General features: G+C 42.2%; 1 protein-coding gene across 1 annotated transcript in view; it reads right to left on the minus strand.

Moving 5' to 3' along the window:
- STT3B (STT3 oligosaccharyltransferase complex catalytic subunit B) overlaps positions 1–12,271 on the minus strand; it is a gene marked incomplete at its 3' end in the record, with an annotated part of 74,904 nt that extends 62,633 nt beyond the window's left edge. Inside the window, exon 1 of the mRNA XM_084247212.1 lies at positions 11,850–12,271. Within this exon, the coding sequence (XP_084103338.1) occupies positions 11,850–12,163 (314 nt within the window). The 5' untranslated portion in view covers positions 12,164–12,271. The remainder of the gene's footprint in view (positions 1–11,849) is intronic.
- Between the last annotated feature and the right edge of the window lie 2,522 nt (positions 12,272–14,793).

Here is a 14,793-nt window from a genome sequence, read left to right on the forward strand (position 1 = left end):
AAAACATGATAGTATCAATACATGCAGAGAGAGCACTGAATAAGATTCTGTAACCATTTATGTTAAAACTCAAAATAATATGGGAACAGAAGGAACCTACCTCAATATAATAAAGGACATATATCAAAAATCAATATCCAATATAATACTTAATGATGAAAAGCTGAAAACTGTCCCCTTTAAGATCAGAAGTAAAACATCATCACTGTCACCACTTCTGTTTAATTTAGTATTAAGAGATTTTGGCCAGAGCTATGAGACATAAACAGGAAATAAAGGGAATCCAAATCAGAAAAGTGAAACTTTGCTATTCACAAATGCTATGACACGATATACAGAAAATCCTAATGAATGAATCAAAAACTTACTAGAGACAACAGGTGAATACAGCAAATTTGCAGGTTACAAAATCAACATACAAACCCCCCTACCTTTTTATATACAAACAGTGAAGCAGCAAAAGAAATCAAGAAAATAACCCCATTTATAACTGCTTCAAAAATTACCCTGGAAATAACCTAAGGTGGTAAAGGACCTACACAGGGAGAACTGTAAGATACTAAAGCACTCAGATAATAACATGAGGAACTGGAAGGATATCCCAAGCTAATGGGTAGGGAGAATTCATATATTCAAAATGCCTACCCTGCCTAAAATGAAACGCAAATTTATTTATTTTTAAAGATTTATTTATTTATACAAGCACTGGGGTACAGGCAAGAGATGCGGGAGGGTGAGAGAATTCACCAGAGAACAGGAAGCAGAACTGAAGTACACTGCTGAGGGGAGCAGCGGGAGAAACAAGAGCGGTCTGCCTTGCCATGTGAGAATCTCCCTGGCTGGCTAGGAATCTAACTGGAGCTACAGAGGCTGTGGACAGCTTCAGAGTGCTGCACTCAACCCACTGGGCAACCACCCGGGATGCAAATTTAATACAATCTCCATGAAAATAGCAACATTCTTAAAAAATGAACAAAAAACAAACTTAACTTTCTTGACTTGACTGAAAGTCAAGGAAAAGATAAACACCTGGGATTACATCAAACTGAAAAGCTTCTGCACAGCAAAAGAGACATTAACCAAAACAGAGAGACACCCCACTGACTGCGAAAAAATCTTTGCACTCCAGTCAACTGATAAGGGACTGATCACAAAGAACTCACACAACTCAACAAAAAACAAAATAAACAATCCAGTCAAGAAGTGGGCAGAAGAACTTAATTTCTCTAAAGAGGAAATGCAAATGGCCAACAGGCATATGAAAAAATGTTCAACATCCCTTATAATCAGGAAAATGCAAATTAAAACCACATTGAGATACCACCTTACACCAGTAAGAATGGCACGTATCAAAAAAACAAGCAACAACAAATGTTGGCGAGGATGTGGTGAAAAGGAACTCTTACACTACCGGTGGGAGTGCAAACTGGTCCAACCACTGTGGAAAGCTGTCTGGAGATTCCTCAGTCCACTAAAAATGGAGCTATCATACGACCCAGCAATTCCACTCTTAGGGATCTACCCAAAGGACACAAAAACAATGATTCAAAAGAATACCTGTACACCTATTGCAGCTCTATTTACAATAGGTAAAACCTGGAAACAATCCAAATGCCCAAAAATAGATGACTAGATCAAGAAGATATGGTATATATACAATGGAATATTATTCAGCAATCAAAAAAGATAAACTCATGCCATTCGCAGCAACGTGGATGGAACTAGAAGGAATTATGCTCAGTGAAATAAACCAGAAGGAAAAAGAAAAATATCGGATGGTTTCACTTATAGCAGGAATATAAGGGAACCCAATAAGACATCAGTGTAAAAAAAAAATAATAACAGTACAAAACACAACAAAGCAAAAAACGGACAATTATAAATCAGAGACATCCTGCAGGGGAGGAGGAGGGAGAGAGGAGCACAGGGGACTGAGGTGATAGTGCAGGGGTACATTGGTGAAGGAAACTATGGGGACTACACCTGAGGGGGTGGGAGGAGCAAATATTTTTTAAAATTGAACAATGATGTAAAAAAATAAAAATATAAAAAAAAAAACTTTGCAACAAATTGCAAAAATAACCCAGAGAAAAAGGGAGTGAAAGAGGTAGTATGTTACCTGACTTCAAGTTTTACTATAAAGAAAAACTACTAAAAACAACATGGTATTGTCATAAAAGGTGATACATGGATCAATGGAACAGAATCAAAAACCCAGAAATAAATCCATGTACATGTCAGTATCTAATCTATGATAAAGCAGCTATGACCATACAATGGGGAAAGGATAGTCTCTTTAATAAATGGTGCTGGGAAAACTGGAAAGTCACACACAAAGAATGATGATGCATTAATCACTCTCTAACTCAATGTACAAAAATAAATTCCAAATGCATTATGGATTTAAATATAAGACCTACAACAACATATATGGAAGAAAACAATGGAGATATTGTTCTACAACGGACAAGGATGTTTTTGGTTTGACCCCTAAGGCAAGAGGAGTTTAAAAAAAAAGGCTAGAATTACCTCTAAAAACTTTTACGAAGCAAAAGAAAATACAAAATTAAAAAGACACCCTTCTGAATGAAAGAAAACATTCACATAATATATAGCTGATAGGAGTTAATATGAGAAGACAATTCACCAAAGAGGATACAGATACCCAGGAGGTCAGGAGATATGGGGGGTGGGGGGGGGGGATAATCACTTCCAATAAGAAAGCTGCAAGAGAAAACCACAATAAGATACCATGTTACATCTGTGAAAATAGCATGTATTAAAAAGACCCCCCCAACAAGTGCTGGAGAAAGAGGAACCCTATTATACTGTGGTAGGAATGTGGTGCAACTGTTATGGAAAGCAATCTGAATTTAACTTAAAAAACTAAAAATGAAAATACCATACAACCCAGCAATTCCACTCTTGTACATCTATCCAAAGAATGTAAAATCATCAACACAAAAAAATGTTCTTTGAAGTCCACAGCAGCATTATTTACAATAGCTAGGACAGGGAAGCAGCCCATGAATGACCAATTAGTAGATAAGTAGATCAAGGTGCGGCATAGCCACACTATAATGCTATTCAGTCATAAGACTAAAATGCAGAATTTTCAGCAAAATAGAAGGAATGAGAGAATTATTGAGTAGTAAAACACGTCAGAATGATAAAAACAAATACTGGACATTTAAACAGCAATTAGGTAAGTAAAATATTTACAAAAACTTTATAAAGGACATCAGTAAGCAACCTTCAGGCTCTGAGGTTAAGAAGCAGGGGGGAGGCAAAGGAACAAGGGCATATAAGGCACATATAAAGTAGAAAAAAATACATAAGGCAAAAATTGAGAGGATCACAAAAAAAAATGAAACAAAAATTTGTATCATGTTTCTCTTTTTAACCCCATGCAAGAGTGACCCAGAGCTCCCTCTGTGAATTTGGCTACCTAAATAATAATAATGGCCTTCTTAAATGGGTATATTCTGCCTTACAGGAGTTATCAGCATTTTAAGAACAAACATGAAGTGAAGACAGTAACCATAAATGAGCTCACATCATGATTCTTTTCACCAACTCGATTCCGCCAATTTGACTAGTAACACACATGAAGTTGTGCACAAACTGGGACTTTAAAATTAATCATGAAGTCTATATTTTTAAAATAGTATGGAAAACAGCACAGTATTTTACCCTTAACTTCCACATCACTAAATAGCACCCACGCTGCAGTATTATCTCACCATCTATCCATGGAGAAAGGGAGGTCCATTAATTTAGTTTAAAAAATAAATTCATTTTTAGTCTTTTTATAGGTTTGAGAGTGAGTAGGGTTCCAGGTCCTGATTCCACTGTAGGGATGTGTATGGAGACTTGCCCACACCAATAGCAATTCTGTCAGCAGGGTGTGGGAGAATTCAACTCAATTCTGATACTATCTCCCTAGAGATAAGCATCAGATCCCATGGGTTAAGAGCTCAGATTCCCAAGGCTGACTTCACTTGACACCAGCAACAAGTCCAGGCTGTTAAACTTTGCTTCTGACCAACAAGGCTACAGATAGAACATTCCCATGACCTCCTCAGGATTCAGGCGCCAGTTACATCCCCAGGTTATTACCTGTACTTATGACCAATCACTTATAAAAGAGGTTTCTGCAACCTTCTCCTCAGGTTCAGTTAACTAGCACAACTCTTAGAACTCAGGAAACATTTGCTCACTATATCACGGATGTATTACTCAGAGCCACTTTTGCTTTCATTGCAGCCAAATGAAAGCAAGAAAGGGTGGAAAAGGCACAAAGCTTCCATGGCCTCCTCATGTGTGCAATCTCCCTGAATCTCCATGTGCTGACCAACTCAGAAGTTTTTCAAAACCTCTCCTCTTGAGTTTTGTGGAGGCTACTTTACATAGGCACAACTGATACCACTGGCCATTGGCAACTGGACTCAGTCTCCAGCCTCCTCTCTGCTCCCCAAGGCCTGGCCAGGGAACTGGGGAACTTAAAGTTCCAATCTCTAATCACATTGGTTTTCCCTGGCAACCAGCCCATCCTCAGATCTCTTCCAAGTTATTTTCATTAACATAACAAGACACTTTTCCCACTCTTAATACTTAGGAAATTACAGGGTTGGGGAAGCTGTGAGTCTGTAGATGAAGACTGAGTATGTATGAGAAATACATTCTCAATACATATTCTCAACTGAATGACCAAGATATATAAATTTCTTATAAATCACAGTGTCACACAAAGAATCTTGATCACTAAAGAACAGTATGTGAGTAAGTCTTTACCTGAGAAAAGCTAATAAACCTGCAGTAAGACATCAAAAAGAAATTAAAAGAAAACCCCAAAAGAAACTCAACTTGGTTATTAACTAATCATTAATACTTCATAATATTTATGTCTTTATGACATCATTTAAGCAATATTTCCTTCTGGATAAAAATGAAGAAAAACGTCAGAAAGTGAAGGTTAAATACAAACTATGGAAACTATTAACTAGTACACCCAATTTTTTAAATTACTAATCTAAAGTCATCAAACTTCACAGAAAAGCTGTTTCCAATGTTGTCAATTCCTAATGGGGAGGACTAACTTCCCATCAACTACCAATTTTCAAGCAACTTAAACAAAAAACCTCCATCTAACACAACATAGATGCAAAGAAAATAGAAAATCTAGTTGAGCTAAAACTGTATCAGCTACAACTGTACCTCAACCCTTAGGTGCTCTGCTTCTGTGCTCAGGAACAAGACAAATCACTATATAGTCTAAAAATCTTGTAACCTATAGAATTTTGAATCTACTTTCAAAGTTTAACCTTTCATCTCATAATTCCCTTAACTGGAATGAGTTAATACTTCCAACCTCACTACTATGAACTTTTACAGACAAAATGAATATAATAAAAATAACATTCACTTGGATTCAATTATCCCTTTTCTTTCATTCTGCTATTCCTTTAAAAGCCCCATCACTGAAAATTCCCTAGCCATTCAGGTTTAAACATGTTAAGCGCTCATCAACCTTTCTCTCATCCCTGCATCAAAACAAACAAAGTAATTAGCCATCACCCAACCAGTGAGCTTAGTTAGCTACAGCAGGGTTTGTGCCCAGGCATTCTGACAGGCCAATGTGTTAAGATTTAAATCAGGGCAACTGATTAAAAAAATATAAATAGAGGACATTTTCACTTAAGCCTGCCTTCAAGGCAGAGGATGCAGTAAAAAGGACATAGATTTTGGAATCAGGCAAACCTGCATTACTCATATTATTCAATCCTTGTGAGGACTACTGATTGAAATATTTACAGAAGTAAAAGATGTTACCTTAGCTCCTCATTTCTAAGATCTAGCATGGAGTTTTAAGACACAATAAAAGCAAAGAGACTATTACTATTTAGGACATATATCAGTTATCTTTTAACATTAAGTTCTCACAGGGAAAAAAAAAAGGTTACAGACAATATGGTCAATTTAATCAGTGTATCAGTCACAATTCTTTAGAAATTTATCTACAAATAGTACAAACTCAACCAACATAGAGGCATTTACCAACTTATGTACATAGTAGTTATATTCCAAAATATGTTTAGATATATCTCGTTTGAAACCATGAAAGGATTTTTCTAAAGAAACAAGATTATAAATAGTCGTTACGTTTCCTCCTAGGTCTACAAATGTGGTTTACCTTCATTTCCTAAAACAGGAGTCTCTGGAGGCAGTTGCTCCTACTTCTTCCAACCTTGCCCCTCACCTAAAACATCTTTTTAAAAAACATCTTGGTATTGTCAACTTCTAAATCCCTGGAAATTACCCATGATCAGATGTAGGTGAAGGGAGGACACAGAAACCATCTCAAAAAAGAGTAAAACAGGCACCTCCCTGGTGGCGCAAGGGGTTAAGACGCAACCTATGAAGCTATCTGCAGCCACTGCAGCTCATCCCCCGGCCCACCAGGGAGCAACCCATATGGTGCAGCAGACCTCTTGCCCTCACCCGCTGCTCCCCTCAGCAATGTACTTCGGTCATTCTGCCTGTTCTGTTTCCCACTGTCTCTGGTGAATCCTCTTACCCCACACACCTCTGGCCTATATCCCAGCCCTTATATGCATAAATAAATCTATCTTTAAAAAAAAAAAAAAAAAGAGTAAAACAGAAAAATTCACCAGAATCACGTGAAGCAAATAAAGGAGTTTTATGGAGTAAAATGAAGTACTAGGTTAACCATTCACATTTTTCCTCCTTTCCATAGTATTACTAATATCCACAGGGTATATTTGTGGGTACTGTGTTATTTGAAAATGTTTTATTTTTTCCTACTTTATTATAGGGAATGACAGAGCCACTTTTGCAATCATACATTAAGCATTTCATCTAGATAAAACAGGGCAAAGAAAGAGTGAAAGACTCAGAATGAGCAACAGGCTGACGGATAAAAGGCTTCTAATAATGCAAAAGAGTTTAGGAGTTTCGCGTAAGTCCAATAAAACCAACACCAATACTTTCTAAAACCTGAGTTTTTCCTTGAGACATAAGATTCAGTAACACCAAGTAATTAAACACAGGTGGTGGTGGGGGCTGTCAATGCACTAACTAATGATGTACTCATGTAAAGGTACAAACCAAAACCTATAATGACAGAATCTGATCCTAATCTGTAGTCTAGTTAAGAATGATATAGAAACAGTATTTGTATTTACTGTGTTCACAAATACTATTCAGAAATGCTATTCAGAAATAAGAGACCACCTTACTGTAGAATTGGGAGATAAAAACAACATTCTTTATAGTACAGTGGCTAGAAGCAGGATTTAAAAGCAGCAATGAATAGATGGAAATATATGACAAAGCAAAGAAAGTAAAAAATACTAGTTGTAGAATCTAGGTGTTGAGTCTTCATCATAAAATTCTTTCAACTTTTCTATGTCCAAAATTTTTCATAAAGTAACAAATTAGCAATACGTACACCTGCTGAATTGTGGATGCTTTATAACTCAGTTTAAAACTGCAATATTATCTCTCCCTAACATATTAAATTTTCAACGAAAGCAAACAAATTAGCTGCTCACTCAACAATACTAATCCTTCCTTTATCTAAGAATGCTATATAACAATGAAGAGAACCTCTTAACATTTTCTCATATCCCAATACTCAAGACATGTAAACATGAAAATTAGAGATAAAGTACAGAAAACCTAGTAAACTTCCCATATTCATACAACTGGGTCAGCACCTATATAATGTAAATTCTTATTGTGAGTCTCTAATTTCTACAACCAATGTTGTCTTTACACAAACTATTCATGTCAGTAAGAAATCTGCAGTCTTATCCAAGTTATTTCTCAAGATACAGAATCCTGGCCTCCCTAGTGGCGCAAGGGGTTAAGACGCAACCCATGAAGCACGCCCTGCGGCACAAGTTTGATCCTCACCGGTCAGGGAGGTACCCACATGGCACAGCAGACCTCTTCTGACTTGCCCGCTGCTCCCCTCAACAGTGTTCTTCATTTCAGTCTGCCTGTTCTGTTCCTCACTGTCTCTGGTGAATCCTCTCAGCCACCCCCCACACACCTCTGGCCTGTACCCCAGTTCTTGTATATATAAATAAATCTTTTACAAAAAAAAAAAAAAAAAAAAAAGATACAGAATCCCTGTAACAGGGAAAAGTTCCAAAATCTTTGCTTGCAGATCCTAACTACCCCAGGACTTACTACATGCCTCAAGAAACCCTTGATTACTACAGAGAAGAGCCATTGCTACACTTACCCAAAATGGGAGCCGATCCAATTCCCATTATCCAATCAGATAACTCCAGGTACTCCCTACACTTCTCTTAGCGTTTTGTCACTTAAAATGGTAAGAGCTCAAGACTAGAAAGAGTTTACAGTACAATGAAATCAGTTGACAGTATGCCTGTTCAGAAGTGCAGCTGGACTGCTGCTGCTAATGATTCCACAGTTACTTAAGATTTGGGGACACATGCATTTTAAAACAAGTTTTGTTACCCATTTTGTCTTCTTGAGAACTGAGGCCAATAACCTCTTTTTGTCTCCTGTGAAGTGAAGAAAAACATGGAGACCTCAAAGCACAGAAAGTTGTCCCCAACTTACAAAAAGCTTATGTTTCAAAGATTTATCACTTCTGAAATCATGTTCTACGAATTAACCTTATACCACAGATTCTGTGAAAAACTGCATCAACTCCAAACTGAAGATTTCTGCCCAGAAAAAAGGCATCTGCTGCCCTCTCCCTTTTATAGTTAGCTGCAGCCCAACTCAAGGCTCAGAGAATTCTCTCCAGGGCTCCAGGGAGAACCCACTATAACCTGTACAGGCAGGAAAGAGGGCAGCTCTTATATAGGGAGCTTTTTTACTCAGCCTCTGTGGGAAAGGTTGCCATCATTTAACAAGATAATGGTTATGGAAAAGGTATTTAGTTAGTATAATGCACATGTATTAGTAGTTATAACAAAATAGGTAGATACCACATTCTGCCCCAGATAAAATTAGGTACTACTAAATTACTTGGTCAATCAAATGTTTGGCAAGTAGGAACATATTCTCAAACTGTCTTCTCATGTCTGATCAAGTTAACAGATAAGGGGAGGAAATTACTGAAGTGGTGAAATCATTACCAAAAACACTGCTAAATTCTAAAAGTGTAATATTATGTACTTTAAAATTCAATAAACATAATCATCAACATTATATGTCATCCCTTATAACTAGTAAAATGAGTGATAAATTTTAAAAAACAAGTACAACTTTGCAACAATTATGTCAGTCACTTTTGGTGACTAGTCTTATACATCTTAACTACTGTAAAATTTAGAGAAATAGATTACAAACAGAGAAAGTAAACTCTTCACTAAAAAGACTTCAGAAATGAAGCCAGTAGCAGAGACATAAAAAAGGAATCCAGAAGGCCAGAAAAAAATTTTGTGAACATAGAGCCTGGCAGAAAATTTAAAGGTTCATTCCTTGCTACAGGATAAAACTGCAATCTGAGAGACTCCCAAACTAGTACAACACTAGAGTGTTAGATTGTAGACCAAAGTGTTAGTAGCTTTGAAGGATTTAAAAATCCAAAGTGAAAGTCCAAAAATCTACCCCTAGCCCTTCCCCCCCTTTTAAAATTTTTCTGCAGGAATCAAATATAAGAACGAGATGCCTCAATACTTGAGAACTTCAAAAGAAAAATAAAAGTGAGCAAAGAGATTCTTTTGGTTTGAAACCCAATTCTCTCATGAAAATCACCTGTATTAACCATCAGCTTTATATTGGCAAATCTCCATTCACTTATGACTAATTAAATTTAACTGGTACACATTTAGCTAAAGGATATTTCAAAAATGTATTTTTTGAATAGAAAAATAGATGAGACAATTTTCATGTGGATAAAAAAGGGTTATGCTCTCCAAACATATTTAGAGAAAGCAACTTGTTTGCTATGCTTCTTTCCTACACACATACACACACACACAGAGCACAAAGGAACTTATTGGTGAAGCAGCCTGATTAAACTTTTCATAATTACTAAATTTTAGTAGTGCTCTTTGGCTGACTTGATACAGATTTCTAATCTAACTTCAAAACAAGGAAATATAACAAAATCATCTCATCGGTGAATTGTGGCTTTTTCACAATTCTTAATTTTAGCATCCACATTATCACTAAACTGTATTTGACCTTTATTTGTAAAAATGATACTCTGGAAATATTCTTCACAATTTTCGTTACCATAATGTCTGATCAGCCATACACACGCATGCTGTTGTAATCTGAAAAGACAAAACTTTCTCTTTTTCATATTGTTCAGTAAAGTATGAGCAGTATTCATTTTCTGGTTCCAATTTCCTTTTTATCTAATTTGCTTAAGTGTTTTCAAGCTTAGAGTAAAAATACTGTATCTAGTTAACAAGCCTTCACAGTAATTTTTTTTGTAATTCTAAATAACAAATTATTTTTTAAGTGCTAGAAGAAAATCTAAACCTCTAAAGTAGTGGGACTAAAACATCTCACAAAAGAATGTCACAGTAATTAAGTGTTAACTTACATGGAATTCACGAATGGGCCCCTCTGGTGTTCGGTGGATGCTGCACTATCAATTTTTCTATCCATAACAGAATTTCAATCTGATATTTTATATATGGGTAACCAATTTCAAATACTTATTATCCACACATTAAGCAATTCTTAAGAAGACCGTCTCTCTGTACTTCAAATACAATACAATACCCTAAAGTTTAGTTGGGTCTAATTATAAGGCAGTAACATGAACTCAAGGTTGATGGGTCAACCAGATGAATTAAGTTAATTTAAAAGCCAGACGCTCAGGTGGGAGGAAGGCAAAAAAACAACTCAGGTTGAGCAAATTGAAAAAAATTAAGGCAATCGTCCTATCTAGATCACAGGCCAGAGGAGCGCTGAAGCCAGCCCGCTCTCTTCATGGGGTAATTTCCTACAACATCCAGGTCAGTCTCTGATACCATGTGCAACTCGGTACTGTAATCCAGGGCTACTGTTTGTTCTCTCAGCCACAAACCTTCCTGCAGAGACCAATAAAAGCAGCAGTGCCATGCTTTCGCGCAGGGTACAAAATATACCGAGGGTGACAGTTGGGCTAACAGAGTTGCTCTAAAAAGCAACCCCAAATAACTGTGGGCACAGGGAGGTGTCGAGTGCCCTCCAGGGCCTCGGTGGGGGGGGGGGAAGCCTCTTGAGAACACGGAACGTTCAGCCACCACGAGCCTTCGGGTCACTTCAGGGCTGCTATTTCCCCTCCTGCAGCACCTCCCTGACTCCCTTCCCTTCCCGGCGCAGAGAGCAGACAGGCGGCCCGAGGCGGCGCCCGGCCCGCAGGACCCCGCGCGGCGGGACCTCCCGACCCCCGCGGCCGGGCCACCCCGCCGGCTCCCGTCCCACCCCGCACCCCGGGAGGGCGCGAGAGGCGCGGCGGGGAGGCGGGGAGCCCGCCACGAGTGCGCCCCGGCCGCGCGGGCTCCGGGCGTGGAGGGTGCGCGCCCCGCCGCCGGCGCCGGCCGAGTGGGGTTCACTCCGCTGCCCGGGAGGGAGTCGTCCCCAGCCCGGCCGGGGCGGGGGGGGGGGCGGGCGGGGGTCACGGTCCCACTCAGGGAGCCCGACGCCCCGCCTCGGGCGGCTCCGGGCAAACTTCGCCCACGGGCAGGGGGCGCGCCCGGAGCGGCGAGACCCGCGCCCGCGTCGGGCCGGGGCCGGGGGCCGAGACCCCAGAGCCGGGCCCGGGCCGCGGGGCGCGGGCGGGGGGGGGGGAGGGGGTGCCGGGGGGGGAGGGGGCGCGGGGGGAGGGGCGGCGCGGCACTCACCACGGGTCGAACTCGTGAATGATGCTTTCGAAGCGAATGACGGCGAAGAGGCGCGAGCTGAAGCCGGCCAGCCAGGCCAGGAAGAGGATGGTGAAGGAGAGCAGCGACTGCCAGCCGGCCGGCTGCGACAGCCCCCCGGACAGCCCCGCGGGCGCCGGCTTCGGAGGCGCCGCGCCGCCCGCCGCCTTGTGCGCGCACTGGGCCCCGGGCCCGTGGTGGCCGTGCCGGCTGTTCCCCAGGGCCATGAGGCTGCCGCACGGGGACGAGTTGAGGGACGACTTGTGCTTGCTCTCCGGGGCCGAGGGCTCCGCCATGTTGTGCCCCGGCGGCGGGTCTCGCTCCGCGCCGCGGCCGCCGCCCGGAGTGAGGGGTGCTGGGCGGGGACCCGGAGGAGGAGGAGGAGGAGGAGGGAGGAAGAAGAGAAAGGAGGAGGGAAGAGCCCCGCGCGCTCCCGCCCTCAGCGCCGCGAGGCCGGGGGACAGGGGGTGGCGGCGGCGGGGAGTCTCCGCCTCAGCAGCGGCCGCGACCGCTGCGCTCTCAACTCGGATGGCCCCGGCGCCCCACTAGCCATCCGGATCCCCGGTGCAGCTGCGGTAGCGGCGAGAGCCCACGGCACGAGGGCGCCAAAGCCGGAGCAGACGGAGGCGGCACCGCGGCTCGGAGCGGCAATGACATTCCCCCCTCACGCCCGCCGCCCGCCCGCCCGGCCGAGAGGAGCGGGAGGAGGAGCCCCCTGGAGTCCGGGCGGAGCTCGGGCTACCTCTGGCCCCGCCCCCGACCCGACAGGAACTGGTCCTTCCACCTGTCACAATGCGACAGGTCCGTTTAGGGGCGGGCCCAGGGCCCCAGCGCCCTCCAATAGGGCGCGGAGGGGGCGGGGCTTGGGCAACCGTTCTACCCCTCCCCCTCCCGGCCTCGCGCCCAAAGCGGCCGTGCGGCGCGGCTACGGCTTCATTGTCAGTTGAAAGACGCGGTTTCGCGCGCCTGTGTTGTTGTGGCCGGGAAGGGTGTGAGGCGGCTCCGCTCGAGACGTGGAGCTGAGTCGGGCCCAGGGGTCGCTCGGGAGTTGGTGTAAAACAGCCGAGCAGCCTCCGTCAGAAGCGGCTTAGGGAAGGCGGAGAGCGCCGCGCCGACGAGGCGCGCGCGGACTCTCCGCGGTCGTGACTTTTAACCCGCTTTGCGCGGAGCGCACGCCACGTGACTGGGCGCGCAGGCGCGCTGCGCTCGCGGTCCGCGCGTGGGTTTCGCCGGCCGCGCTCGGCCGCCCGGGGCGCCCCACACCCGGCGCGGCGAGGGAGCCTGGGTGGCGGCGCCACCGTCCGCCTGGCGGGCAGGGCCCGGCGTGCAGTAACGAGATGGCGAACGAAAAAAAGAGCTCTGCGGCTCCGAAAAGTCGTTGGGAGTAGACAAACCAGCCAGTAGTTCCCGAAAGACCTAGAGGGAGCAGCAGGCAAAGTGTGACTTTGTCTCTTTTTTTTTTTTTTTTGTTCACTTTTTGAATTTTTCCTCATTGCAAAAATAGAAGCTCTGAAAATAGGGACAAGTGCAGGAATTCACTAATGGCTGCATGCATTGTAGCAAACCGGTGCAGTTAACTTTGTATGGCTTCTCTGTCGCCACCCAACTGCCAGTAGATGAGAAGGACCTGGAAACCCCAGTACAGGGAATTTTTGCACGTCCAGGTTTTTATTTGCATGCCTTTTTTTTCCTTTCCCCACGTCCCTCCCTCCGAAGGAAAGGGCCAGCAGCAGCCAGTGGATGAAACTTGAGGCAAAATGAGTTTAAACGTTAGTGGTTTAGGAGGGGAGACCAGAATGGCTCTGCTGTAAGCCCCCCACGAAGGACATAGAGCTCTCAATAAAACAACACTCAGTAAATACGTGATTAATTCTTTATAAAAATTAACCATTGTTCATTTTGTTAGGTAAATAACACTTGATTTTAAAAGGACGTATTATAAAACTATAAAGGCTCCCAATTTTGTCCATTTTATTAGGTAAATAACACCTGATTTTTAAAAGGATGTATTATTATAAAATTATAAAGGCTCTCGATTATTTTCAGTCGTTAAAAAATTTAACACATTGAGAAATTGTGTTTAAGTAGGTCTTTCAAAAGATGTTAGATAAGTGAACAAGTATACCCGATCCGAGGTTGCTCTTTGAAAGTAATGGATCCAGCTACTCTTCTAATGTACCAAGTGATTAGCTTTTCTCTCTTTTCCTTAGAAAAATAAATAAATAAATGTTGTCATTAAGGGAAGGATGAAAAGGTTTCCGGAAATAGACTTTCCCACCACCAATTTAATAACCGACATTTATTGAACATCTAAATTTTAATGAGAATTATGATAGAATATTAACTGAGCCCTCTCATGTGAGTAAGGTAACAAACTCTTCCTCAGAGTCCAAATGTGCATGCTAAAATGGCAGATTTTGAGCATTTATGCACATGTTTTCATAAACCAAAGTTCTATCAGTGCAATGTAAAATTTATTTTGTATTTTTATTTTAACTTGTTTGCAAATTTCTATTTTTATGTCCTTTATGGAAGTGCTCCCTGTTGTGTTCCACATTGTCTTTCTTTACTTCCTTTAGGGTTGCTTAATGGCCAGAGTTCTGGTCTGGAAAGTGGCAAGAGTCAGTTCTAGCCCTGCATCATTTCTTACCTGCCATGTAGCACTGGACAATTCACCTGCCTAGGTGGCTCTTTCTACTCTTAAAGGCAATTATTAATATCAAGTGAGATTGCTTATTTGAAAAATTGTTAAGCAGCCTATGCAAAATCTAGGTAGCAGTGAGGGTAAAAGCAGTAAGAAAAAACACTGTTGTTCTTGTTCTTCCCCCACTCACTCACTGATTCATTCAACAAGCAAATTTATTCAACAACTCCTTTATGCCAAACACTGAAAGGGCATAAAGGGAACATGAGAGGCATGGCTTCT

Source organism: Talpa europaea, assembly GCF_964194135.1.
Source record: "Talpa europaea genome assembly, chromosome: 11".
In the NCBI taxonomy this organism is placed as follows: Eukaryota; Metazoa; Chordata; class Mammalia; order Eulipotyphla; family Talpidae; genus Talpa; species Talpa europaea.